Consider the following 25,289-nt stretch of genomic DNA (forward strand, 5'->3'; position numbering starts at 1 on the left):
CCAAGGCCCAAGAATAATAAATATGGGAGGCGCGTTCAAAAATAAATGTTACGTACGGTACTTCTGCGTACGTGTCGTGACGTATATAAAAGGGTGCGGGAGGCGGGAATTTTTTTTTGCCTCGTCGTAAAGAATCTTTTCCTCTCTTTTGCATCTTTCTTCAATTGAATCTTTTCTTCATCCCCTTTCATCTTTCTCTTTTTTTTGTTACAAACATTTCCTTTCCGCGCTAATCACAAGTCTTGAAGCGATTTACACTCTACCTCTACATTTTTATTGAGCAGTAGAGGAAAAGACCAAAAAAAAAAAACCTAGACAAGTGATAAAACCAAGGCGAAATCGCACGGACACTCAGTCCAGTGACGGCAAATAATAATAAAAAATAGTGGCACCCTTTCTTTCTTTTTTTTTTGTTATTGTTTGCACAACCTTTCTTTAAGCACTCTATTCCTATCGTCTGTCTCTCGCATCCTTCTCTCTCTCTTTTCTTTCTTTTCACCCCCTCTTCCTCTTTCGTTATGGCAAACAACACTGTGGTACTAAAAAAAAAAAAAAAAAAAAAAAAAAAAAACCTAGTGGCCCTTACTTTGTGCTCTGCCTAATCCGATCACTTGTATATTTTGTCTGTGTAGACATCCGTCTATAGGTTTGTCATCGACGACGTGATCACCAATGTTCGTCGTGACTTTGAGGATATGGGTGTTGATGAAACTATCCTGCATGAGCTTCAAAGAGTATGTGTAGACTGAAAACCGTTATGGTGCAGTTGATTGATTGTTTGTTTCTTGTGAGCCGTGTGTTTTTTTTTTTTTTTATCCTAAGATCACTCCAATTGTTACTACCTGTTTAGTCTTGGGAAAACAAGGTCGCCCAGTCTAGGGTGACTTCCTTCCAAACCTCGGAGACGTCTGCTCCTGCAGATAATTTTCCGTTTGAGGAATCTTCATACGATCAACCTGTTACTACATCTGCTGCTCCTTCTGCTCCAGCTGCTCCCGCCACTACTGCTTCAGCATCTGCCGCCTCCGCAACTCAGAATGCGGGCTCCGCTCCTGCGCCTAGCACGGCCCCACCTGCTTCAGCTGTAAGTTGTTTGGCAGTCTTGTTTTTAGTGTATTTTATTTATTATTTTTGGCAAAAAGATATAAAGATGAGATCGAGAGCTTAATTTGACCACATTTTGCCCTTGTTTCGGTTCTTACGGTTTAGACATACAACTATCGTGTAGAGCAGACACCAGCGGCGAATCTCCCCAATGTTGCCTCGGGAACTTTACCGGGAGACAATAGTAATGTAGGACGTCCTCAGCAACATGTACCGCCTCGTCCTCCTACCTCCAACAATAGCAACACTAATAGTAGTAATAATAATAACATATCGCTTCCTGGAGGCGGGAGGAATGGTAATAGCGACGCTTCCAATATCCCACAAACAGATGGTTCTAACGACATCACAGAGCTCGAGTTTATGAGCACCGTAGAGATGGATGCGTACCTAGAAAGACGATTTAAGGAGGCTAAAGCGGAGCAATTATCGGGTCAAGCGCCTGGAGAGATGACTTTTACATTAACGCTTTCGGATCGAGCGGCACGTAAGGCTAAGCGCGATGGATTTGAAGGATTCTCAATTGGTCAGGTGGATGGAGAGGACGATGAAGATGACGATACTGGGCTTGGATCAGATCTGGACGATAGTGATAACGATATGGACGATGAATCGGATAATATTGTATTATGCCAATACGATAAAGTATCAAGAACGAAGAGCAAGTGGAAATGCGTACTAAAGGATGGGATCATGTTGATTAATGGTCGCGACTATTTATTCCACAAGGCCAATGGAGATTTTGAATGGTAGTCAATAGACCAGACCTTCTTTATTTTTTTTTTTTTTTTCTGAATCATTGCACTTTATTTCAAATAGTTCGTGGCCACGTTTGCTATCTTACGATAATGTTTACCTATTCTCTGGCAATAAAATGATTCATAAAAAAAAAAAAGAAAGAGAAAAAAGTCGACGTCAATATTCGTGTCTGTGCTTTTGTGTATGTGAAAGATGCAGATCTTTTTGTTCCTGACACGACACGAGAGGACTTTCAAAAAAGATCGCATGGCCCATTTTTTTGAGACATTTTGCAAAGACAAACGCTTCTCATTGGCTGTTCCTGAGTAAGCCACGGGTGCATGGCAAAATGGCTCTCCATTTACCAACGCTGATAACCATGGTTCATTTGGTTCATTAATTATCTTTGTTTGCAGAAGAAGGAAAACAAATTTGGAAGAAAGAATATACATGTACATCTTTATCTGTTATTTAATTTATAAATCTAATTTTATTTCAGACATTAACCATGTCTTAATGTCTTGATTGTAATTGTCGCAATCGCTTTTCTTTCCCTCTCGTACTCAAATATGAACAACCTTGGTTCGTCCTTGAGAGGCATTAAGGATCCTCAAGAATAAGAAAGACAGACTATTGTGCATTGGTCCAGTGAAAAGCTCCGCAACTGCCTTTTCGCTGAAGTTACAGAGGGAATTAAGTTGTGTTTGATGCTCTCATGCTGCAAAGAAATGCTCTCACATCATCATCAAGTCATATTACACACACTTGAAGACAAAAAAAAAAAAATTGCTGCAGTTACAAGGGCAGCACTCTCCTATTTTACTACCCAACGGCCTCTCTTCCCCCAAACCCCCCCGTTTGTCTAATCGGACGAACTGAACAATTCGGCGCTTTTTCATTCTCACTCATTCTTCTAATCATCCATCTTGTCATCCATCTGAGGTCATAATCATTCCTCGTTCCAAGATTGTCTTGAAAGCACTTGATTGATAGTAGCAAGGGCGAACGAAAACAATTCCTCCGACCCCTCCCTCTTCCTTTTCCTCCTCCTCTTCCTCTTATTCTTCCTCCCCTTCCTCCTCTTTCTCTTCCTCCTGTCAACAGCCCTTTTGCATCCCTCCCGCTTCCCTCTCGTCATAATCACCAACGAACATTATTGTCGGTTCGAACACACAAAACTTTCTACTCCTGATGTTAATGTGTTTCTGTGTGTGCATGCAAAAGACAATAGCATTGAAGACATTGTAGAACCATTCCTTCTGTTCTTTGGGCGACTTGTGTTCTTAGGACTGCTCCTGTTTTTTTTTTTTTTTTTTTTCTTTTTTTTTTTTTCTCTTTTATTCACTCATTATCAATCTTCTTTCCTCTCCTTTCTTCCTTTCTTGTTTTGTGCTGTTTTTGTGTTTCTTATTGGAGACACGACCAACTTTCTCACCTCCATTTGAAATCTCACACTCGACGATTCCAGAGACTTGCAGGGTTGCGTGTTACTCCCCGAATACCCAATTTCATCCTTCTTGTCTCTCTTACATACTATCATCCTTTAACACTGTAACGCTGTGTCTCTATTCCCTCACTCTTCCTTGCTCTTCCTTATCCCTCCACCACCTCTCTCCCTGCTTGGCTCTGACTGTCCGCATATTTTTTTCTCCGTCTTGATCTCTCCAATCACTTGATCTTGAAATAAGACAGATCATCATCGCCAATCATAACAGTTAATAAGATAAATATATAAAAAAAGAGAGCCAGCAATCCAATCTCTAAAACCATGGGCAACTCAAAGTCCCGCCACGCAGCAGGGGGACACTCAAAGTCTCGAAGCAAGCATTCAAAGTTTCAAAGTGGTAGCAGCAACATTCTCAATAATAATAGTCATAATGATAATAATGACCGCCGCGGTCGAGCCAGCAAATATACTAGTAGCAACCACAGCAATCCTCAGGCGCCATTGCCCAACGACAGTGGACATTATTCTATCCATGGATTTACGGCGCCATCATCTTCACCTCTGGACAGACCTGAAACACCTGTGGGACTTAGTTCTGGACTCGGTGGAGGAATGGGCACTGGACCAATAGGTCTTGCCTGGAATCACCCCAACTTGTCAAGTCCAGGTCGACTGGACCAACATAAAACATCTTTTGAATCAAATCAATTTCAATATGGCTCAAAGATGAACAATCATCCTTTTGTATCTGGCCCTAATAACCCCCCTGCATCTATGGCAGGCGCAGGAGCATCTGTAGTACCGGCCAATGGTCACCCTATTCACAATCCAGGCTCAAGAGGAACCATGCAGTTGGACGAGAATGGTGGACAATATAGTGGCAGCATTATCAACAACAACAATATTAACAGCAGTGGTAATAATAACTATAATAGTAATAATAATAACCCTAGTAATTATACCTTTAGTCAGGCACAGCAGCATCAAGGGCTAAACAGCAACACTATCCACAACGTCCTATCGAGTCAGGAGATGATGATGTCGATGCCTCCACAGCCCTCGTTTCAAGGCGCAGACACAACAACAAGGCCTTCTTCAGCTTCCCCTCACCAGTCTCATGGAAAGATCTCGACTCTTCATCCCTCTGGTCACACACAACCACAATCACAGCCGTTCCCTCAACAACAACAACAACAACAACAACAACAACAACAACAACAACAACAACAACAACAACAACAACAACAGCAACAACAGCATCAATCAATGCGAGCGTCTATATCACCCGCTCCATTCGTTGAGGACGAACATAACAATGCTGGAGGAGCTGGAGTTAACGGCATTAACACTGGCGTTGGTAATGGTGCTCTTGGAGGAGTTATTTCTTCAGTAGCAGCCATGAACTTGTCAGGAGGAGGAGGAATGCCCGTCAACGCTACACAACATCAACAAGCTATGCGTCTTCAACAACAACAATCATACCCGCAACACCAACACTCAATCGATTACACTGATATGCAGCGGTTACCAGGGATGCAACCGGTTTGTCAAAATAGCATTGGTAGTGGTCCTAACGGAGGTATGTCTGGAGTGAGAAACAACAACATGTACAAGGGCAATAGCAACCAACATTACCATTATCCAACCACAGATGCCAACAACAACAATAACAATAGTAACAATGCTAATCAGTATTCGTCATATGTACAACCAGACCCATTACAATATCAGTTACAACAGCCTCTTCATCCACAGTACCAGCATCAACCTTATCATGTAAATCAGCAGCCTCGTCTAACTGCCACATACCCCTCTGAACAACGAGATCTCCAGCAACAGTCGCAGCGACCTTCTGGTATGACAAGCACTACCAACAACAATAACAACAATAACAATAACAATAATACAATGAATACTCCTAGCTATGTTAAACCTTCAGGCCTCTTTGCGACTGCTGGCCCTTTGATCGACAGTGGCGCGATAGGCAATAGTTCTTCTGCTGCTTCGAATCGACCCCCTGCTCCAGACCAAGTCTTTGCACGTCTTGCACGACAGTTCCCAACGAACCCTCGTGAGACTGAGAAGCGGGAACGGATCTATAGATGGCTAGACCAAGTCGCTGATGCATTCACATTTAACCCGGACACAGAGACACCAGGTTGGATCATCCCTGTCTATCCAGACGAATTGGACCATCCTGAGAGGTAATAGAAAAAAAAAAAAAAAAAAAAAAACTTTATCCTTATTTGTTTCAAATGAACCTCAGTTTCGATAGAATGTGTGGTTGTTGTTTTCTAGGAAGAGTTAGAAGGATGTGTACTAATTAAAAAAGGATTGAATACTTTTGGATGATAGCCCCTACTATCTGGACAGAATTACGTATGAACTAGATCTGATGGCACCTGTTGGAAAGCCATTCCGGAAAGCTATTGATATCAATTGTAACAATGGTGAATGGGCTATGGTAAGGGATACAGCATATATATATATTTATATACAACCTTTTGTATTTATAAACTTATTATTTTTACTAATTAACTGAATTTGTCTTTTTTTTTTTTTTTTTTTTTTATTTTTTTATTTTTTTTTTTAGGATATTGCAATGAAACATCCTCGGACGGTTGTCTATGCAATAGATCCACTTCTTGATATGGCCCATCTTCCATTGCGTATACCCGAAAACTGTAAATTCCGAATGCGAGATGTTCGAGATCAGGAAGGCGAGTTTGATCTGGTGCATCAACGTTTAGGAGCGTTCAGAACACAGATTCAGGAATGGACACCTCATTTTGCAGAGTTGAGACGATTGCTTCGACCGGGTGGATGGATTCAATTGGCAGAATGTAACGGGTTGGTGGTTCGGGCTGGGGTTGAGACGTTGAAGGTGAATCGATGGGTGGAACGAGCAGCGTTAAGTACAGGGTTGAATCCTATTCAACTGGTCGAGGCATTGATGCCGACGATCTTGGGTGCAGGGTTGATCAATGTGGAATGTTATGATTATGGTATCCCTATAGGTGATTGGGCCGGACCAAGAGGTCAGGTCGCAATGCGGAGCTATCTAGAGATGGTGGACTCACTCCGAGAAGAGATCGTGGAGATGAATCGATTGGAGGAAGGGATATTTGAGGAGACGATCGAGTTGATGAAGATGGAGTGTGTTGCCGAACAGGCGGAATTGGTCATGAAGGTCATTTGTGCTCAAAAACCTCCTATTACCGATGACTTGTGGCGAACACGATAGAAAACAATTCTTTTTTCTTTTATTTATTTACTTTAATTATTTTTAATTGCCTTTTTTTTTGTTAACTTTCATCTGCACATGCCCAACGCTCTGTCCTTTTGTTTACAATATATTTGGCCACGTTTCTATTTTTCATGTACTTCAATGCTTATCCTCCCCTTTTCCTCCATTCAGCCAATCATTTGTTACTTTGTAAATTAGAAACAAACAAACAAAAAAAAAAAAAAAAAAAAAAAAAAAGAATAATTAAAACAAAAGCATTAAACGATAACTTGCTTGTAAGATTTTTTAGTGGAATGTGTATTAGATATTAGTAGTTGACTAGAATCGTGTCATTTGGTATAAATAAATGTTGTACATGTAAAAAAAAAGTAAAAAAAAGCCAAAAAAAAAAAAAAAAAAAAAAAAAAAAAATTAAAAAGATTGATTATGTCGCAAACATTGCCCTATAAAATTCTGAAATGCTTTCTGGCTCTTCTGGCTGATGCATTTGCAAAATTTCTTGAATGTATCTTGCTCGAACCGCACTCGGTTCCGTATACGAATCTGTCACTAATCGACAAGCCTTATCTGCAGAAATGGCCGTATTTCGAACAAGACTTCCTAACGCATGCCTTGAGACGAGCATCCCGTCAGCTAAAGGTCCAATCATTAATTGATTGGTTGCCAGACGAACTGATCCTGCCGTGGTATGAGCGCCTTGGACCACAATGCGAATCCAGAACAGTCCTCCTGCAGAGTCACCTTCCAGAGGATGGATCAAGATAAAGACCATCACGTTTTGATCAATAAGCGGCAACAGATTGAGCATCCGTTCACGTTGTTCCACCCAAACAATCGCTACTTGGTCATGTAAGGTCACAGAGCGGAACTGGTTCACAAGTCGGTGGTCTTGCATCGGAGGGATGTCCGGTGCAGATGGTCGCATCAGATATGGGACATGGAAAATGACCTCCGAGTTTCGATCAGCAAAATAGGGAGTGGTATGACAGATCTCTTTGTTCAAGTGGCCAAGGTATCCAGAGTGTGCTTCGACTTGAATCGGCCATCCAAGACAGTTTAGGAATCGAGTATAATCTTTGGGGAGTCCTGCAGGGGAACCATGGATTAGTTCATCATAGCCTATATCGCCCGATTGAGCAAAGTAAACACTGACTGCTATGCAGTCTCTCCTATGCACATACAAAGAAAATGCAGAAAGGTTAGTAGTATCCTTGACACTTTTTTCATATTGCAACACAAGGAAAATACTATAGGACATTGGGACTTACTCTCTGAGCCCATCCAGAAATTGCAATTCAGCTAAGAGACGCTCAGAGAGATGGAGAGGCACAACCTTGGATCGATTCTCAAGTGATAAATATCCCATCTGTGCCATTAAGATTCTAAAGACATTGGACCTATTGCCAATAAAATAAAAAAAAATCGATCTAGTCAGAGAATGAAAAAAATAAAATAAAATAAAATAAAACACGTCGAGGTTTACCCGGCTGCTTGGACCATGTGCTGCGATGGTGGTTCCTGTTCAACCTCTCCCGGTGCAAATGCCGCCCGTGGAGGCTCTTCATTTTCAGCATCTATGGACTCAGACTCTTGCTGCCTTACATCCTCCATACTCTTGACAGGACGAATGTATCGCTTCAGACCAATGCTAGCCTCGTCAGCTGCCTCCACAGTCAGAACCTTGGGCTCATTTGTTGATTGGGCTAAACTCACATCATCTTCATCCTTCGAGTTCCCTGCCCCTGCTACAGCGACACTTAGTTCATCTTCAGTCTCTTGGATCGCCAAGCGACCATTGCTCAATCTATTTCCGTTTGGATTACCGTAGTTTTCAAACTGAGTGATACGCACTTTCCATGAATTTTTGCCGTTTGAGTCTCTCATAGTAGCTACAACAAATGATCCTCGCTCATCCACAAAGCTAGCCGCATTCTTTTCTGTATCAGCCAGACTGAGGGCATCGCAGCATCCCAAGATAATTCTTCGGTCCAGCAAAAAGTACCTTACAGGGCCTGTCACATTAGCCTCAGGTGAAGGGTGTGCATGGCGATAAAAGTGATGATTTAGTTGTTGTTGCTGTTGCTGAGAGTCCAGAGACTCAAAGTCCATCATACCCTTGAGGTTAGCCAGACTAGCCCTGTTAATGGCGATATCGTTCCACAGAGTTGACATTCGGCTCGGACCAATATCATCTGACCAGACTGGAAAGTTGCTCAACTGGTTCGAGAATTGAGTCATGGCCATCTCAGCAGCGTGTTGGATTAGCAATAGATCTTGTCGAGAGGCTTTGGCTTGGCCGCAGAGGGAGGAAGTTGCAGATCGGTTCTTACGATTGCCTTTTTCTTTCTTTGATTCTTGATTCAACATCTTGATAGGACCCGGATACTTATTGTTTCCTTGGAAGAGCTTCACTGCACTATTGCTTGATTGTTTACCCACAGCTGAGTTCCCAGATGCAACTGCACCCCACCTTTTTTTCTCTTGTGGAGGCTTTGGGACAACTACAGACGCTTCAAGTTCCTCCACCCGTTCTATTATATGGATTCCACTACCAATAGAGCTGATTACAGCGAGATGACAATCTTTATCGCCTACAATCCACTGCCCGACCAAAATCCACTGCAACATACACTCATATGCACGGATGACGAGCGGGTGCGTAGTTGTTAACATCGCATGGTTTGCTAAAAGTGCGTCCACATATCTGCAGAGCGCCAGCACCAATTCACGGGCACAACTCTATAAGAATTAAGTAACAAAAAAGTCAATTAAGAAATGGCATTTCGATAATGGAGAATTTAATAGGCAGGCTAATCAAAAGATAAAACGTACCTTGCTATCCCTCCGAACATAGTCATACAAGCCTACACATCCAATGAGGACATCAAAGGCACATAATGCTACGTCTACTGGAACTTGGATGGTCATAATCTAGTTGTTGAAAGCATTAGAGTCCTTGTTAAGAGAGTGGGATATAGGTAAAATCTTGATTTTTTTTTTTTTTTTTTTTTAAATTCTTTTCTTCATAAACAATAGCATACCTTTTCTTGAATTGTCTTGACAACAACACCAACAAGCCCTGGACAAAAAGCCACATCCTCGTACACATAAACTTCAATCAGATGAAGCAAGTACCGCAAATTAAAGGAAGATGTCTCGGTCTCGAGGCAATTGAGCAGCATTTCCAATATGTAGTATTTAAGAGTAGTAAAGCGTTTGGATGCAGGTATTGATCCTTCTGTAGGCGAATCCGTCGTGTATAGAACTCGGATCTATCAATAACATGAAATACAGTCAGTGTCTGTTGACCAGATGAATCTATTTTCCTGAAATATATCGAGAATAAATATGACGTATAAGGCCAGGTACATCATAAATTAGAACATACCAGTTGAGCTAGAATCTCCTTGTCCTCACGCCCGCCTTTTCCATCACTTGCCATATTGGTAGATTTAGATAGGCCCAGGCTCCAGTCTTCCTTTAATTCCACTTTTTCAAAATGATTGGGCAGACACATGATGCAGCCAGCAACCTTCAATGCTGCCAAGTGCAAGTCTTCCAGTACTTGCTTTTGCTTCTCTGGGCTCATGTATCCTGTTGCCACACGGATCTGACCACTCATTGCCATCCGAATACCCACCACAAAATCAGGTACCATCATTCGTACACCCTCCAATTCACTTGTAAACAGTTCTGCAGAATGAGCTAGGATGGTCGGTAGAGATGTTTCACTACGAAGTCCATTCGAAAGAGCCTCATAAAATCGCTCCGTGTAGATACGAAGGAAAGGTCGAGCGGAGGGCTGTGGTTTGCTAAATATTCTGCAGAGAACGCCAAATGCTGATGCCTGTGCCTCATGGTAGCTATCGGCAGGATAATATGGGTTGAATGTTTGCCACTGCAAATTATACGACCCCGTAGGGAAGTCGGGAGTAGGTAGTGAAGATACCTCAAAAAGCCAGGCACCAAACATGTGCATGATGGTATTTCCATCCGGGGCGGAAGATCTACTGGATATCGATGTCATCTTAGAGTTAGGGCTGTATGAATGATGGTGATTGGAGTGCGAGGGCGATGAGGATGAAAAGTGATCTGTTGGGGTCGACGGCATAGGAGGCGACCCAGGAATATTTGAGGCTTGGTTGATGGTGATCCCAACGAGCAAGAAAGTCTCTACCATCCTGCCGATACCGTTTACGGCTTCTAAGCAATTGGCTGGCGAAAGTTTGGCGGGGCTCTTGAGCAGATAAATGATACGGTGCCAAGCGTAAAGAGCAAAATCTGCCTGCAGATCTAGTCCAATGTTGTAACCGTCCACAGCTAAATTGACGACATCCGTACCTTGTCCAGGACCATAGAGCAACCTTACGGCCCGCTGACACAATCCTAACGAGCTAGCCGCCCACTGATGGATGACAGGTGTTCTGTAAGTCCAGCCATTGAAGCATTGCTTGAGGATATCCCACATGTGAACTTGCCTGATACCTGATCTGAGCCAGAGCTCAAAAAGAACTCTAAGCAGGTGTCCACAAAGATCTTCACTCATCTTGGTCTGTTCTGGTATCATCTGTGACTTGTTGGGCTGTTCTCGAAGTAGACTGTCTGTGATACCCAAAATGACCTTGAGAAGCACTTCCCACGTAGCTTCAGAAAATATATTTCCGAGTTGACGTCCTGCCATTGTTAATACAGTAAGTACTTGTTTACATAGTTCAACATGTCGTTGTATTAGGCCTGGATTGAGAAGCTGAGGTGTTGTTGTGGAAGATTGGTATGGGGAGGAAGGGTACGTAGCATGCGTAGTGCCCGCAAGAGGTGCGGTTGGGTGACGATAATGTTGAGAATGCAGCTGAGTGGTGCTGGGCGATGGTGAAATTACAGACCGTACTTGAAACAACAACGAGTAATGATGGAATATCGTCTACAGAAAAAACAAACAGGTTAGACTTGATTATTCTTACCCTAAAAATTGCAACTCACAGCGGCCGATTTTGTACCTGATAAAGCAATTGTTCATCCTCGGACCCAACTGCCTGTCGAAAGGCTAAAGGCCTCATATGCGGTTCAAAGAGCCATTGAGAATAGAGCCGTGTAGTCTCCTGAGCGATCGATAGTTCCTCGAGTGGCAGTGTGAAACCTTGACCCAGGACCTCCATGGCCCATTGCATATGAGCCATTGATGACAAGAGTGATAGGTCTGAGGTCACCAGCAAAGTTGAGGTGACCTCGGTGATGAGAGTTTTTTTGACATGAAGTGGAAAACGTGCTAGGACATTGGATACTTTCGAGCATAATCCCCCCCCCAAAAAAAAAAAAAAAAAAGAATAAAGAAAAAGGATGTCCGTTAGCCAGAGCACATTGTTCAAGTAGGACCTGTACAGGTGCTGTGAACCGTCAACCCTCTTCCTAAAACAGCGTGTCCTGGGTTTATTGAAAGCACGTTTTGTACTCCTTTGATAATTGATACAATTGGGTGATACTGAATCTCCTTGTGGTCGGTTACTGAACTCTGAAAAACTCAGAGTCAAAGAATAAAAATAGATGGATGCAAGCATGTCCTGTAGATGGTGCATAATACCATGTCAATGCTAATGCTAAAGCCAATGCTATAGAATACATGAAGCAGCAATGGCCCCATGATAGCTTTGACATACCTGGATTATGCTCAAGCAGCCCAAGTTGGGCTATCCAGTCCAGAAACATGACCCCAGCTCCGATTGCGTGCTAGTCTCGGTGAAGATGCTCCTTCCACGTAGTTAACGGTTACTAATGCGTCGGCTTGATTCAATCTCACACGCCTAGAAGCGCGCTAAATGGTATTGATATATGGAGGCAGTGAATAAATGTGTTGAGTTATTTTAAATGTTTTGTCTGTTGTGTGCAACTCTTCAGGATTGGTTCAGTTAAAGGGACGATTACGGCAGTTTGGAATGTTCAGATATTAAAAATAGGATAAGGAAAAAGAGTTTGATGGTGATGAGGGTAGGATGAGAAATGGCGCAACGTTAAATTAAGTCAAGAGAAAAGGTGTGTGAATGAATGTGTGCAAGTGTTTATGAGCAAGGTAATTCCAAAAAAAAAAAAAGAGGTGATGGCAGATTGTCGAGTGTCCCAATGTCCATCTTCCCCCTTAATTATATTTCCAAGCACTTGACAAAGTATTTCCTGCATTTCTCGACTCATATCTGGTATGAGCTCTTCCACCATGAAAACTTTTTTTTAAGGAAGTTTACTGTTCACCATGTTATGGAGGACCTCTTCAGCAAACGTTTATCCACATTCTGAAGAGCTGTACATCCTTACGTTTTTTAGACGCGCAACATGGCCAACAATGAAGACAATTTTCAACATTTTTCTTCACACAAGAAAAAGGCTCATTTGATAATTAGCAACAAGAGTATCATTACTAATGAGCATACAATATGGGCTTTATGATGTAGTGTCCTTCTGTATCCTTTTCATATCCTGAGGCACCTATTTGTCCGGATAATAATAGTGCCTTTCGCACGCATCATTGTCTAGCAGGTGAAAAGGTTATTATGAAAATTATAACCGTAGAAAAGCGAGTTGTGAGCCACTTACCTCCAACCTCAGTGAGGAATGTCAGTGGAAATCTCCACTTGTTCATAAAAGCTTAAAGGTTTAAAAGTATATATATTTTTCTTGGCCGTTTTCATTTGTATGAGGACTCACCTACTTCAAGACAATCGTGTATTCTCTTAAAATGTCTCTCCCCACTCCATACACGTCTGTAGCAGGAAGTCCTTGTTCATTCCCTCTGTTCCCTCTAGAAGCACCAAAGGAGGTGAAAGTAATATCTAATGTCCTCCTAGACCCAGAAAATTTAAAACGTAGGATACTGGCGACTGGAAAGATCATATGGATTACATTGCCGCAGCATTTTAAACAAGAAAAAAATGGCAATTTTGACGAGAAAACCTCCCTAAATTGTATCTGAGGCTTGGAAGCTGCATGGCAGGGTGGCTTGCTTCATAAGCTTCTCTGAGTCCATTCACACAGTCGCGTTCAACTTCTTCGGTCTCTGCTTTCACTTTTTACATCATTTCTTGCCACTAATTCATGGACTCTCTTCCTTCCTCTCTCTCTCATCTTTGTCATCATCTCTTATATTCTCTGTTGACACATCTCGGCTTGATTCTTTAACAGTTATTATTCATTAACTGCTAATCATCAGTCTTATTAAATAGAGTTATCTTTCCCCCTCTTATTTTCTATTTACTCTGTTAACATCTCTATAGTGTCAGAGTAAAAAAAAAAAAAAAAAAGCGATACTGAAAAGGAAAAAAAAAAAAAAAAAAAAAAAAAGATAGCAATGTCGTCCATGGACTCTCCATTGCGCACTTACTTGCGTGACGCTGCTCGCAAGTTTGATTACATGCTCACAGATGCTGCGCAACGAGAAATCAACTCAGAGCTCTATGCTGCTCTTTGGGACAACAATGACGAGTATCTCCACAACTATTTCCCTTACTTTGTTGAGGCAAGGCAGAACGGCGTCACGGTCCTAACTAACAATGGTGACGACGAATATTCCCCTTCTGCCCGTGGACAAGCTTGTGGCCACACGTTCAAAATGGGTGAAGGTGTTTTTCGCTGCAGGTAATATCCAAGCATCCCTTCCGAGATATAATATAATACACTTTTACACATTGGCTTTGTAATTCGTTGGTCTTGAGTGTGGTTGTCGTCAGAGTATTTCTTTCATAAGAGGACGCGTAACACATTTGTACATCATGTGCACCCATGTGCAGCTTGTATACACTCCACTCTTTATTCAACCTCTTTTTGCACACAAGTAAACAAAACGTATTTTTTGAAGTTATGATTCTAACTGCTGCTTTCTCTCCCTCTCTCTCTCTTTTTTTTTTTTTTTTTTTTTTTTTTTTTTGTATTTCTCTTATTAGAACGTGTGCTCTTGATGAGACATGCGTCTTCTGTTTGCGTTGCTTTCACGGAACAAACCACGAGGGACATGATACGTCCTTTTCTGTTAATGCAGGGGGCGGTGGTTGCTGCGACTGTGGAGATTCGGAAGCATGGAAGGTTGATCTGGACTGCATTTATCACTCAGCAAAAAATATCCCACCAGGTGAAAATGACCCCATGGATCTTGAATATCCGCCTGAGGTAGCGGCTTCTATCCGCAAAACCATTGCTACAGTTTTGGACTTTATCATCGACACCATGACAACCTCACCTGAAAATATGAACGCCACACGTGCCAGTAAAGAACTAATCCAGCGTGATGCTGTAGAAGCCGGCAATATTGCAGGCGAAAGCACCGACCTGGAAACTATGGACTTTGCTTGTATTTTATGGAATGACGAAGATCATTCATTCACAGATGTCATCAATCGTGTTTCGGAGACGACCAATATGTCTCAGGCATATGCTAGGAAGATCGCAGAGACTGTGGACACACAGGTATTTATTAGTGGTCTCTCAATCACAAAAAAATGTCAACGATGCACAGTCTAAACAACCAAGCCGTTTTGAGCTACATTGCCCAATATTAGCCACACTAACCAGTATTTATTGTAATGTTTCCTTGCCTCATTCAAAGGGACGTGCAATTGTCGAAATGTCGAGCGACATCCAGAGGCTTATGGATATTGCTAGCAGTTTAGCAGACATTAGTCTTGTCGTTAGTATCCGGTCAGCCAGAGAGACATTCAAGGAGCAGCTATGCGACGTTTGTATTTCCTTTTTAAAGTCGCTTGCATATGCCAAAGGAGGGGCGGTTTCGCAGAAGCAATCCTTGGCAATTCGCGAAATTATCTGTGAAGAGCTCTGTAGTGAATGGCGTCGGAAACCATACAGAAATAGCACAGCGAGCCGGCAGGATAATGCTACAGACATAGATGATGACTTCATTGACATTGTCGGTGTTAATCCTGAGGATGAGGCAAGAGCATCCATGACGCATGGCTTGGATATTAGTGGAGACATGGACACCACATCCTCGCACATTGGAGAACCATCCAGTCGCTTGCCTTCTGCTCTCAGCCGAGACACTGATGCAGAGATGGCGCCAGCGGGTAGTGAAGACGATAGTCCTATGCAGGGGATAAGCTTCAACAGTATGGATCAACAACATTCTGACCCTCTCGCCAGGAGTGCTCGAGCAGGTCCTCCCCGTCGCAAATTGCGGATAGACTGGCTTCTTTTGCTTGATCTTAAATTCTGGAAACTGCCACGTGCGAATCTCCGTGAAGTATACATCGGAACTTTGGTACTCAGTCCAAAATACAAAAAATTCATGGGTAGGACGCAGACACTACAAAGGAGAAGAGAAACATCAAAGCTGCAGCATATTTCAATCATTTGCTCATATTGGCTGATACAATATATATTGGTTTCAACTAAATTTTAGCTGTGCGTTTCGCCTTCAATTATCTCAAGATTGCACATTCCTTCCTTGTTGTGGACCGTGAGCCTGAACTTTCCATTATCCTCTTCTCAGTTCAGCTCTTCACTGTCCCAACTATTGCAGAGATGCTGGCCCGAGAGCATAATTTTATCTATATCCTCTGCCAGATCCTAATTACATTTTTCCAAGGACCAAATTACACAGGTGGTCCTATTAACTGTAATTTGCCACCATTCGAGAATCGTCGTTATTTCCACATCTTCCATGATTTCCGCTACATCTTGGCTAACGATGCTGTGAAGCAGATTGTCGCCAATCGTCCTGCTTATCAAGCTCAGATGATTGAATGTCTCAATATGTTCCAAGGAATGCATCCCAACACACGTTATTCAATCGATCATATTGAGTTCGAAGCTAACACATGGGTCAATGCGTTCAACGTGACATTGCAGTTGTACAAATGCTGTCGGCAGTTTTCAGATTGCTTCTCATCCAGTCCTGCTGTTCTAACCCAGGTTCTTGCCCGAACCGTGAAAAAGTTATATGAATGGTGTGATAAGCATGAAGAAGAGATGGCCGTAAACGAGGAGGCTCAGCAGCAGCAGCAGCAGCAATTACAAACTCATCATACACAAGACCCTACACCTGTGGACGTTGGTGGCATTCAAGCTGTGCAGCCATCCACACACCATGGCCCTATCGCTGGAGCTACGTCCACTTCTACTACATCTACATCCCCCCCAATTCGCCGCACACAAGTGCATCTTATCACCATGCCAACTACCCCACCTTTAACTTACGAGGTGATTGAATATAAGGTATCTGCACAGCCTGTTGCATTCCACCATCCTTTGCATTGGTTTTTGGCGGATCTACTAGAGAATGTAGAATTTTTGGATGCAGAGGAACTACAGAAGATTGGATACAACTCATTTCGCGACATGATGATTCAGTTTGTTGGAAATGAAGGTGATTCTGAAGAAAAATGCTTGTTCAAGTTAAGAGAGATATTCGATTACCCACTTCGAGGTAAGAACTTTCGTTGACTCTATTTTCTGGGTATTTAGAGTTTATTTTAGTCCAAGCCTAATCAGTATTGTATAACTTTGAATAGTGTGTGTGTTGATGGCCCAGATCAAAGCCAACGTCTGGGTTCGTAATGGATTTGTCATTCGTACCCAAGCCCAATACTATCGCGAGGTTTCGCTCCGAGAGAACACATACGACTCTGATATCTTCTTACTACAAATTGCCATGGTCCTATTTGACCCGGAGCACTTCCTCGTGACAGCGCTTGATAGGTTCGAGCTCATGCAGTGGTTTTCAGGTCAACGAGAGCATAGTACATACGATCTGCTACAGATTGTCTTTATGGCTGAGGAACTGTTGACGCTTCTAATTGTTTGTGTCTCGGATCGTGTCAGTGCTGCGGGATTCAGCGTTGAGCAGGAAATAAGGCGTGAAATTGTTCATGGCCTCTGCTTGAAGCCCATTGCATACTCTGAGCTTACCAAGCGCATTCCGGAGCGTCTGACAGAGCACGTCAAGTTTGATGATATCCTTAAAGAACTTGCCAGCTATCGTGCGCCGGACGGAATTACAGATCATGGACTGTACGAGTTGAAAGATCAGTTTTTTGACGAGGTGGACCCTTACTTTATTCATTTTTCGCGTAATAACAGCGAGGAAGCTGAAGAGATTCTGAAGAGCCGCATTATCAAGAAGAGTGGCAACAAGATTAAAGCCCCCCAGATCCTTCCAAAACTCTCGAAGATCGAGCGTGGACCGTTCCAGAACCTTGGCAACATGATGCACACCAAAGCGATGACCCAGATCCTATTCTATACCTTCTGGAATGTCAAAGCCGAACCAAAGATCAAATCAGATACTATTATCGATCAGGCTGCGTATATGATGCAGATTGCTATCTTAGATCCTAACAATGATCATGCACGCAGCCTTGCTCAAGGTCATGGCGCCGAGTCATCTGGTCTCGGCATGGGAGGATTTATGAGACACGCTACATTTGAAAAGTTCCCTGTTATCAATGGAAACGAAAGAGACAGACTCACATTGCTTTCAATTTTGATCAAACGTGCAGATGATCCAACCTATAAGAGCATTCATCCCAAACTGAACTTCGTGCTGAACAAATTTGAAGAGCTGGGGTCCATGGAAGCAAAGACCATTGTAGGCCAATGGAAGGCGTCTAAGGGTCTGTCTGAAAGTGAAGACTCCGGGATGAGCGAGATGGAGGAAGCAGAACGTAGGAAAAAGGCAAACTTGGAGCGTCAAGCAAAGATCATGGCTCAGTTTGCACAGCAACAGCAAACCTTCATGTCACAAAATGAAAACTTGTACGACTCGGACGACTCGGATGACGCAAAGTCTATGAACGAGGATGGGGAGAGCATTGAGCTTGGCGCTCAAAAGATTGCAGAGACTACGTGGCAGTACCCTACCGGCACTTGTATTGTGTGTACTGAGGAGATGACTCAATCTAGTGAATATGGAATGCTTGCCTATGTCCAGCCCTCTCATGTCCTTCGCCACACACCGATGGAGGATCCACAGTTTTTGCTAGAGTCAGTCGTATCTCCATTGAGTCTGGATGTATCTGCCACATCAATCCGTCCTTTCGGAATTGCGTCCAACTTCGAAAAGCATGCCAACAACTTTAAAATGCCAGAAGTATCTAATTCCAATCCCTTGGATTTGGGCAAAAACAAGCAGACATCTACGACATCAGTTCCTCCACCATATAGACCTCAGAATGTTGCAAGAGGATTTCCCATTCCCTCCCATCGACGCGGTCTATACACATCAAGTTGTGGACATCTCATGCATATCAGCTGCTTCGACACCTATGTCCGCTCCTTGCAGCAACGTCATGAAGCTCAGCATAACCGGAATCATCCGGAAGATCCTTCCCAGCGTGAATACATGTGTCCGCTCTGCAAATCACTCGGCAATTTGCTGCTCCCGATCATTTGGAAGGGCAAGAAACAAACATATCCTGGTGTATTGATTTCGTCCGACAATAGTACCTCGCAGGATTGGCTTAAGACTGGTGCAATCTCTGTTCTGACTCAGCTCTCAGCAGACGTACAAGATGCGACAATCAAAGTTGAGGCAGAATCTTCTAATCGACATCAACGCTCTGGTGAACCCTCAGGCTTCAATGTTCGTCGGAGAGATAGTCGGACTCAAAGCGTAATGGGGATGGTACAAGGGTTTATTCGCGGATCCAATCTTCCTGGCGGATTTATGCGGAACAACCCAGGCACAGCGCCCATAGTCTTCCCAGCAGACATGGGCATGTATCCGCAGGGGGGCTACGCCGGTTTATCTTCCACAGTACTGGGTACACATGGCATTGATCCTAAGGAATTAGATCCCATCAAGATCATGTACTTGAGACTAGCAGAAGTTTTCCAGATGAATCACAAGAATCTTTTGCGCCCAGAAGAGTTTTTGGCTTATAGTCAGAGTCCTAGTCAACTGGGTGAAGTCGATGTGATGTGGGAGGCATTTGCTTATACGATCTCATGTGTAGAGATCACCCAGCGCGGTGTCAATGCTGCCAATGGCACCTCTACTCTGATTGCAGGTATTCAGCAACAAACGCTGACATTACTCCGCATGATGGCCGACACGATTCTTTCCTATACATCCATGATGGTCAACCGACCTGAAAATCGACTTCGCTTGGCTCAACTCAGCTGGGAGCGTCTTGCAAAGATTCTGCAAGGTCATGCAGCGCTAGACCAAAAAGACACAGCATCGCTCCAGCTTGTGAAGCCTTTGCTGATGGAGGATCCCTTCTTTATCCTAACGGAGTTGGCATTACATTCTCTTCCAGGGGATGTCGAGCCGGGTCACCTCCTTGAAATATTATTGATGGCGGAGGTTGTCAAGACTGTTATTTCATTTGCTACGTCAGATGTTGATAAATTGATTGCTGCAGAACCCAGGATTTCCGCATATACAGAGCACACGCTTGCCCCGTTGAACCCTACTGACTCAGCAGCATGGAAGACGTTTATTTTAGCTACAATGAAAAGCCTTGAGATGCCAGAAGAGCAGATGAACAGTTTTCTGGACAAGATGCCTGATCGCCTGTTTTTGAAGCTTTTGAAGACCTATGTACTTCCTTTCCTGCGAAAGAGCGCACTGCTATTCGATGCGCGCTATGGTGTCCTTTTCCCAGAAACGCAGCCTGCCATGTCAACAGCAGAACCCTTGGATGATGAATATTCACGTCTTGCGGCTCTTCTTCACCTACCTGAGCTCTTGCCCTTGTGCACAAAATGGATTGAAGATGATTTATTAAAAAGTATTATGGATGCTTGGTGCCAGGATGCCGTCAAGCTGGCAGGAGCGCCATCTGGATCGCTTGGATCTGAGACTGCCTCAGCTAAAGTTGGTGCTCAAGCAACGTCTTTATCGCTTACTTCTTCATCCTCTTCCTCTGCAGTGGCATCAACTTCATCAGCAGCAGCAGCAACGAGAGCGTCCTATATCCACCTCTCAATTGGACTGAATCATCCAGCCATTTATGAGCTTGTTGGATTACCGCGGCGTCTAGATTCTCTGTTTGAGCAGAGTATCAAGTACGTCTGCCCCAAGTGTAACACTGTGCCGCACGATCCTGCGTTGTGTCTTTGCTGTGGAACCATCGTATGCAGTCAAAGCTTCTGTTGCTTAGAAGGCCTTGACAGTGAAGGCCGTGGTGAGTGTAACACTCATGCATCAACGTAAGTTCTTTATCCTTTTCTTTTTCTTTTTATTTTTATTTTTTTTTTAGTGCTACACATTTTCATAGTTCCTCATGCTGTGTTGTCATTGTCATGCACAATACTAACTGTCTACTGATCTTCTTTATTATGATTGTTAATTATTATACTGGAACTGTTAGTTGTACGGGGCCTGTTGGCATTTATCTGTTGATCAAAAAGTGTGTGATCTTATTGCTTCATGTGCGAAACGGATGTTTTCACCCAGCCCCATTCCTGGACGAACACGGAGAAGCAGATCTGGGTCTAAGGCGAGGGCGTCCCCAGTTCCTGAATCAAATGCGGTATGATGATCTTAGGAGACTTTGGCTGACCCATGGCATTCCGATCCATGTCGCGCGTAAGATTGAGCAGTCGTATGATATCGGAGGATGGCTTACATTGTAGAAAAGATGGTAATATAAAAGATAATATAAAGATATATAAAGATAATATAAATAAATTATAGGCGGATCAAAAGTCCTTTTTATTTTATTTTCTCGTTGTCACTGTCCTTCATGATATTATTTAAGAATGCTTTGATTGCTTCAAAGTAGCCAGGCTTCAAACAAGTGTCATTATGTGTTCCGTTCGGGAATTCTCGCCAGACAACTTCACCTGTAGTATCCAAAAGTCGATGCAACTCCATCATATGTGCTGGTGGAACAAGTTCATCTTTTTTCCCTGATAGGAATAAGACGGGTAACCGCGATATATACTGAATCATTTGCTCAGAGTTCCAGATTTGATGGCAAAGGAACGAAAGAGCGCTGATCATTGGCAAAACATGGGGAATAACTTTTGGCTGTCAAAGAAAGGAAAAAGATTATTTATATGTGGACATATTTTGAAACATGAATGTAATCTGTGATTGATCTCTTACCAGGCTCAGGAAAGTGTTTTCAATGATCAGTCCTGAAAATTGATCTTGATTCTTTGCAACAATGTCGATGGAGACGGCTCCTCCAATTGATTGTCCGTAAGCGATCAACTTTGTCTCTGATAGAACAGGATGCCCTTTGATATAATTCAATGCAGTCTACAGAAAAAGAAGGTCAGTAAAGGAAGAAAGACAAGTATAACATTGATATGAAGCTGTATGTCTGTCTTTTTTTTTTTTTTTTTTACCTTGGCATCAATCTTAAGACCTTTTTCTGTGGGACTTCCTTCACTTAATCCATATCTGAAAAAAAAAAAAAAAAAAAAAAAAAAAAAAGTCAAAGGCTGAATCCCAGAAAAAAAAAAAAAAAAAATCCAAATCATACCCACGATAGGAGAGCATGAAGACATTGCATCCAAACTGTCTGTAGAAAACATCCGCAATAGACAAACGATGTCCCATATTTCCAGCATTGGCCTAAAAGTAACAGTAAAACCAAAAGGTTAGGATTCTTGGGCATAAGAATTAGATCAGTTCATTTCGAGGTGCTTTCTTACATGAAGAAATAGAATAGTCGGTCGTTTCCGTGCAACAAGATCGTCTGATTGTTTGATCAAGTATGCTTTTATCTTGACCTCATCTGATGTCACCAAAGTCAAATCTTCATATGGCAAACCATACTGTGATGGTTTTATAACCTATGTTTTAAAAGATGAATATTAGAAAAAGAAGGATTTAAAAAGCTCAATGAGAAATATTTTTATCGGGCATATTTTTACATGTGTCCTCGATCCTTCCGGAAAATTGGCAGGGTATATAATTTCGCATTGAAAATGATAGAGAAGTGCTCCTCCGCTGAGGATTGCAACTGCTGCCGCACCCAATGAGTAAGACAGGTACCAAGGAAGATAGGATGACATTGTCTGACTTTGTTTCTGTCCTGAAGAGGAAAAAGGAATCCGAGGCTGGGAGAGAAAGGAAACACAGCAAACACACAAAAAAAAGAAAGAAAGAAATAATGGCTTTAGTGTAAAGAGTTGAGTGCAGTCTTTAATAAAACATGAAGCGATTGTTAGTTTTGAGAAGACATGAAATATGAAGATGAATGAATGAAAAGACAAATGAAAAGAATTGATGAGTAATTAGAAGAAAAGTGGAAACAGAAGCTTTTGAATCATTTTGCTGTGACACACACGCCACTTTTTTTTTTTTTTTTTTTTTTTTTTTCCTTGTCTGTCGCCTGTCTTTCGTCAAAGATTGGATTGTTTGTTTATATTACAGGTTAAATGCAATGGGAAATAAACATGCCTAAATTCAGCTACTCTGCTATCTTCCAATTCTATGCTTTATTCATCCTTGGCCGGAAAGACTTTTCGCGCCCCTCCCTGTTTATTGTCCATAATTCACATAGTCTGGATTCTCGCACGCCTCGTACTCATTGATCAGATCCTGAACCACCTCCCTGGAGTCATCAAACTCCTCTAACCCATCTCTGAACAAAGATCCTTGACGATATGGCTCCAAGAATGCATTTCGTTTCCTTAACTTGTCAAATTGGTCGCATGTCCTTTGAAAAAGCTGCATTTTTTTAAAAAAAAAAAAAAAAAAAAAAAAAAAAAAAAACAATGTTTAGTAGTCCGGTTCCTCTGATCTCCAGCTTTTTGAAAGTAGATAAGAGCGATTGAACGTTTAAAAAAAAAAAAAAAAAAGAGAGGGAGGAAGACATACGGATGCGATACTCGTATGATTTGCCAACATGAGACCGCTCACACGATGAGGAGTTTGTACGTATGGCGATTTCTTAGTTAGTGCTACTTGAATACTTGCAGGACCCCAAGGAATAAACGAGGCCAATCGCCTTTCTCTTATTCGTAATAGTGATTTGTGGACCTAGGAGTAGATTTGATAATGACAATATTATTTTAGTCGTATCCACTTCAGAATTCAAATCAAAAAACTGTCGTACATCCTATAAATCAAAGTGATCCACAGATTCCATACATCGGTTGGATCAGCTTCTCCTTGAATAATATTTAAAATGGAGACATAGCAACTTTTTTTAGAAGGTGTTGTAGAAACCATCCTGTTCTTGGGTTGCAATAGACGCCTCATCACATCAAGGACTGTTGTCTTTCGGACAGATTTAGTTTGGTCGATTCCATCGCTCGTGAAGGGTGTATAGGATGTTTGAAGGAAATGACACTTCGGTGTTGGGATCAAAGATGCAATCATGCCCACAAGATCATTGTTCATGTACCCTGGATACCGCAATGTGGTTGTACTAGCTGACATCACTGTTGAAACCTATAAAGAAAATTTTAGTTCCCAAGAGTTTGTTAGTTAGACACATTGATGTTCTATCCATCCCATTCAAGTTTGAAGAAAATTGAGTCCAACCCGAAAAGATTGCCTATCTCTATTTTTTTTTTTTTTTTTACCAGCTGGTTCGTCTGGGCAAACGTTGGATTGGCAATATGCAATCGGTCACACGCAATCCTCGTCAACGCAGCATTATCGAGTACAACTACACAGTCAGCATTTTGTGTTAAGCGCTTTAAGCTAAGCATGCTGTTGTAAGGTTGTACCACGACATCAGACATTTCTTCGTTGTTAGGGAAAACAGAGTAAGTCTGGATCAACTTCTTTGGGTATCGATCATTCAGTCTTTCGAGCAAGTATGAGCCCAATCCAGATCCTGTTCCACCTGCAATCGAATGCAGTAGCATAAATCCCTCTAGTGAATCACTCCCGTCTGCTTCCCTGTCCAGTTTTTCTAAAATCTCCTCGGACTCACGCTCTCCTGCTCCATAACCAAGGGACCAATTGTTTCCTGCTCCGCCCCCATCTTTGGAGAGAAAAATGTTTTCGGGATTATAAAGGTTGGCATATGCCGATGTAGTAATAGTTGTGATAACCTAAAGAAAAAAAATAAAAATAAAAAAAAAAAAAGATAGGGTTAATCGCCTATCTTATTCATTTTTTTTACTTAGACCTCTTCAAACATGGCTGGTTATAAATTTGCACATACTCTGGGTTCCAGATCTAGGAGAATGGCTCGTGGGATGTAATGCTCGTCGTCAGCCTTAAAAGACGAAAAAAATAAAAATAAAAATAAAAATAAAAAATGGTCCATTTAGAGATTGAAACAAAATACTGATGAATCATTGTTCAGATCTTTCCCGAAAGAATTTGGTCTCACATTCATACTTGGTAAAAGAATACATCTTTTCGGTCTCCTGTTTCTGAAGCGAAATCTTCCAAGGTTCCATCGCGACTAATCCCATGCTCAGCACACAGTTGAGCCCAGAATTCTTGTCCAACTACCAAAAAAGAAAAAAAGGTACTGTATTCATTAAACCCAAATCAGGAAGAAAAAAAAAATAGAAAGAAAGAAAGAAAGAGAACGAAGTTATATTTTCCGAATATTACTTTGGTTGCCGCATTGCCCAGCCTGAATAGTGATGATTTCGCGTGGCATGTTGTTTGTTCTGCAAGATACTAGAGACGTACAATTAAAAGAGATCACCAAGCTGAAGCCAGACATTTCTTACTTGTTTCACGTGCACACTCGTGAACTCCGCCACCCTTCTTGTTTCCTATCGTCCTTGGTCACAATCACCTCCATATTATCCATTCAATTCATCCTTCTTAGTGATCATGCCTTCGAGATATAAAAGTTCATCGACACTGGCCCTCCCTTCAGCTAT

The 25,289-nt window shown here is 42.2% G+C and overlaps 6 protein-coding genes across 6 annotated transcripts; 3 read left to right on the forward strand and 3 right to left on the reverse strand.

Moving 5' to 3' along the window:
* Positions 1 to 78: 78 nt before the first annotated feature.
* Positions 79 to 1,895, forward strand: BCR41DRAFT_343109 (transcription factor IIA, alpha/beta subunit). The gene is made up of 4 exons (XM_022022318.1): positions 79 to 536; positions 633 to 734; positions 851 to 1,084; positions 1,210 to 1,895. The coding sequence occupies exons 1-4, from the start codon at positions 519 to 521 to the stop codon at positions 1,855 to 1,857; spliced, it is 1,002 nt and encodes a 333-aa protein (XP_021875664.1). The 5' UTR covers positions 79 to 518; the 3' UTR covers positions 1,858 to 1,895.
* A 1,293-nt stretch (positions 1,896 to 3,188) lies between these two features.
* On the forward strand, positions 3,189 to 6,711 carry BCR41DRAFT_228638 (hypothetical protein). Its single transcript, XM_022020055.1, has 4 exons — positions 3,189 to 4,868; positions 5,004 to 5,493; positions 5,645 to 5,753; positions 5,883 to 6,711. The coding sequence occupies exons 1-4, from the start codon at positions 3,611 to 3,613 to the stop codon at positions 6,531 to 6,533; spliced, it is 2,508 nt and encodes an 835-aa protein (XP_021875665.1). The 5' UTR covers positions 3,189 to 3,610; the 3' UTR covers positions 6,534 to 6,711.
* Positions 6,712 to 6,964: 253 nt separating this feature from the next.
* BCR41DRAFT_343112 (hypothetical protein) lies at positions 6,965 to 12,592 on the reverse strand (the record flags this gene model as incomplete). The annotated part of the gene is made up of 8 exons (XM_022022319.1): positions 12,191 to 12,592; positions 11,534 to 11,817; positions 9,925 to 11,457; positions 9,578 to 9,808; positions 9,369 to 9,467; positions 8,020 to 9,275; positions 7,805 to 7,933; positions 6,965 to 7,705 (listed from the first exon to the last, which is right to left on the reverse strand). Coding segments are annotated over exons 1-8 (4,320 nt in total), but the record flags the coding sequence as incomplete, so codon positions are not given.
* A 1,245-nt stretch (positions 12,593 to 13,837) lies between these two features.
* On the forward strand, positions 13,838 to 21,186 carry BCR41DRAFT_426647 (hypothetical protein). The gene is made up of 6 exons (XM_022030755.1): positions 13,838 to 14,156; positions 14,462 to 14,981; positions 15,121 to 15,820; positions 15,931 to 16,956; positions 17,042 to 20,684; positions 20,846 to 21,186. Exons 1-6 carry the CDS (start codon positions 13,870 to 13,872, stop codon positions 21,108 to 21,110), a joined length of 6,441 nt encoding a protein of 2,146 aa, XP_021875667.1. The 5' UTR covers positions 13,838 to 13,869; the 3' UTR covers positions 21,111 to 21,186.
* On the reverse strand, positions 21,171 to 22,736 carry BCR41DRAFT_329424 (Alpha/Beta hydrolase protein). Its single transcript, XM_022021726.1, has 6 exons — positions 22,362 to 22,736; positions 22,140 to 22,280; positions 21,968 to 22,059; positions 21,831 to 21,885; positions 21,586 to 21,741; positions 21,171 to 21,507 (listed from the first exon to the last, which is right to left on the reverse strand). The coding sequence occupies exons 1-6, from the start codon at positions 22,500 to 22,502 to the stop codon at positions 21,190 to 21,192; spliced, it is 903 nt and encodes a 300-aa protein (XP_021875668.1). The 5' UTR covers positions 22,503 to 22,736; the 3' UTR covers positions 21,171 to 21,189.
* A 235-nt stretch (positions 22,737 to 22,971) lies between these two features.
* BCR41DRAFT_402000 (tubulin gamma chain) lies at positions 22,972 to 25,060 on the reverse strand (the record flags this gene model as incomplete). Its single annotated transcript, XM_022029265.1, has 7 exons — positions 22,972 to 23,160; positions 23,311 to 23,472; positions 23,584 to 23,886; positions 24,021 to 24,497; positions 24,611 to 24,664; positions 24,790 to 24,902; positions 25,012 to 25,060. The coding sequence occupies 7 exons, from the start codon at positions 25,058 to 25,060 to the stop codon at positions 22,972 to 22,974; spliced, it is 1,347 nt and encodes a 448-aa protein (XP_021875669.1).
* Positions 25,061 to 25,289: the final 229 nt, after the last annotated feature.

Source organism: Lobosporangium transversale, assembly GCF_002105155.1.
Source record: "Lobosporangium transversale strain NRRL 3116 chromosome Unknown BCR41scaffold_73, whole genome shotgun sequence".
In the NCBI taxonomy this organism is placed as follows: domain Eukaryota; kingdom Fungi; phylum Mortierellomycota; class Mortierellomycetes; order Mortierellales; family Mortierellaceae; genus Lobosporangium; species Lobosporangium transversale.

Bases quoted from the DNA above. Each gene is read 5' to 3' on its own strand.
- BCR41DRAFT_426647 (XM_022030755.1), top strand. From the start codon at position 13,870: ATGTCGTCCATGGACTCTCCATTGCGCACTTACTTGCGTGACGCTGCT. The intron at 14,982-15,120 runs GTATTTATTAGT...CCTCATTCAAAG, and splicing joins CAGAGACTGTGGACACACAG to GGACGTGCAATTGTCGAAAT. The intron at 20,685-20,845 runs GTAAGTTCTTTA...TGGAACTGTTAG, and splicing joins TGTAACACTCATGCATCAAC to TTGTACGGGGCCTGTTGGCA.
- BCR41DRAFT_329424 (XM_022021726.1), bottom strand. From the start codon at position 22,502: ATGTCATCCTATCTTCCTTGGTACCTGTCTTACTCATTGGGTGCGGCA. The intron at 22,060-22,139 runs GTAAGAAAGCAC...TGTTACTTTTAG, and splicing joins CGACTATTCTATTTCTTCAT to GCCAATGCTGGAAATATGGG. The intron at 21,742-21,830 runs GTAAAAAAAAAA...CTTTTTCTGTAG, and splicing joins GTCTTAAGATTGATGCCAAG to ACTGCATTGAATTATATCAA.
- BCR41DRAFT_343109 (XM_022022318.1), top strand. The intron at 735-850 runs GTATGTGTAGAC...CTACCTGTTTAG, and splicing joins TCCTGCATGAGCTTCAAAGA to TCTTGGGAAAACAAGGTCGC. The intron at 1,085-1,209 runs GTAAGTTGTTTG...CTTACGGTTTAG, and splicing joins CGGCCCCACCTGCTTCAGCT to ACATACAACTATCGTGTAGA.
- BCR41DRAFT_228638 (XM_022020055.1), top strand. From the start codon at position 3,611: ATGGGCAACTCAAAGTCCCGCCACGCAGCAGGGGGACACTCAAAGTCT. The intron at 5,494-5,644 runs GTAATAGAAAAA...TTTGGATGATAG, and splicing joins GAATTGGACCATCCTGAGAG to CCCCTACTATCTGGACAGAA. The intron at 5,754-5,882 runs GTAAGGGATACA...TTTTTTTTTTAG, and splicing joins ACAATGGTGAATGGGCTATG to GATATTGCAATGAAACATCC.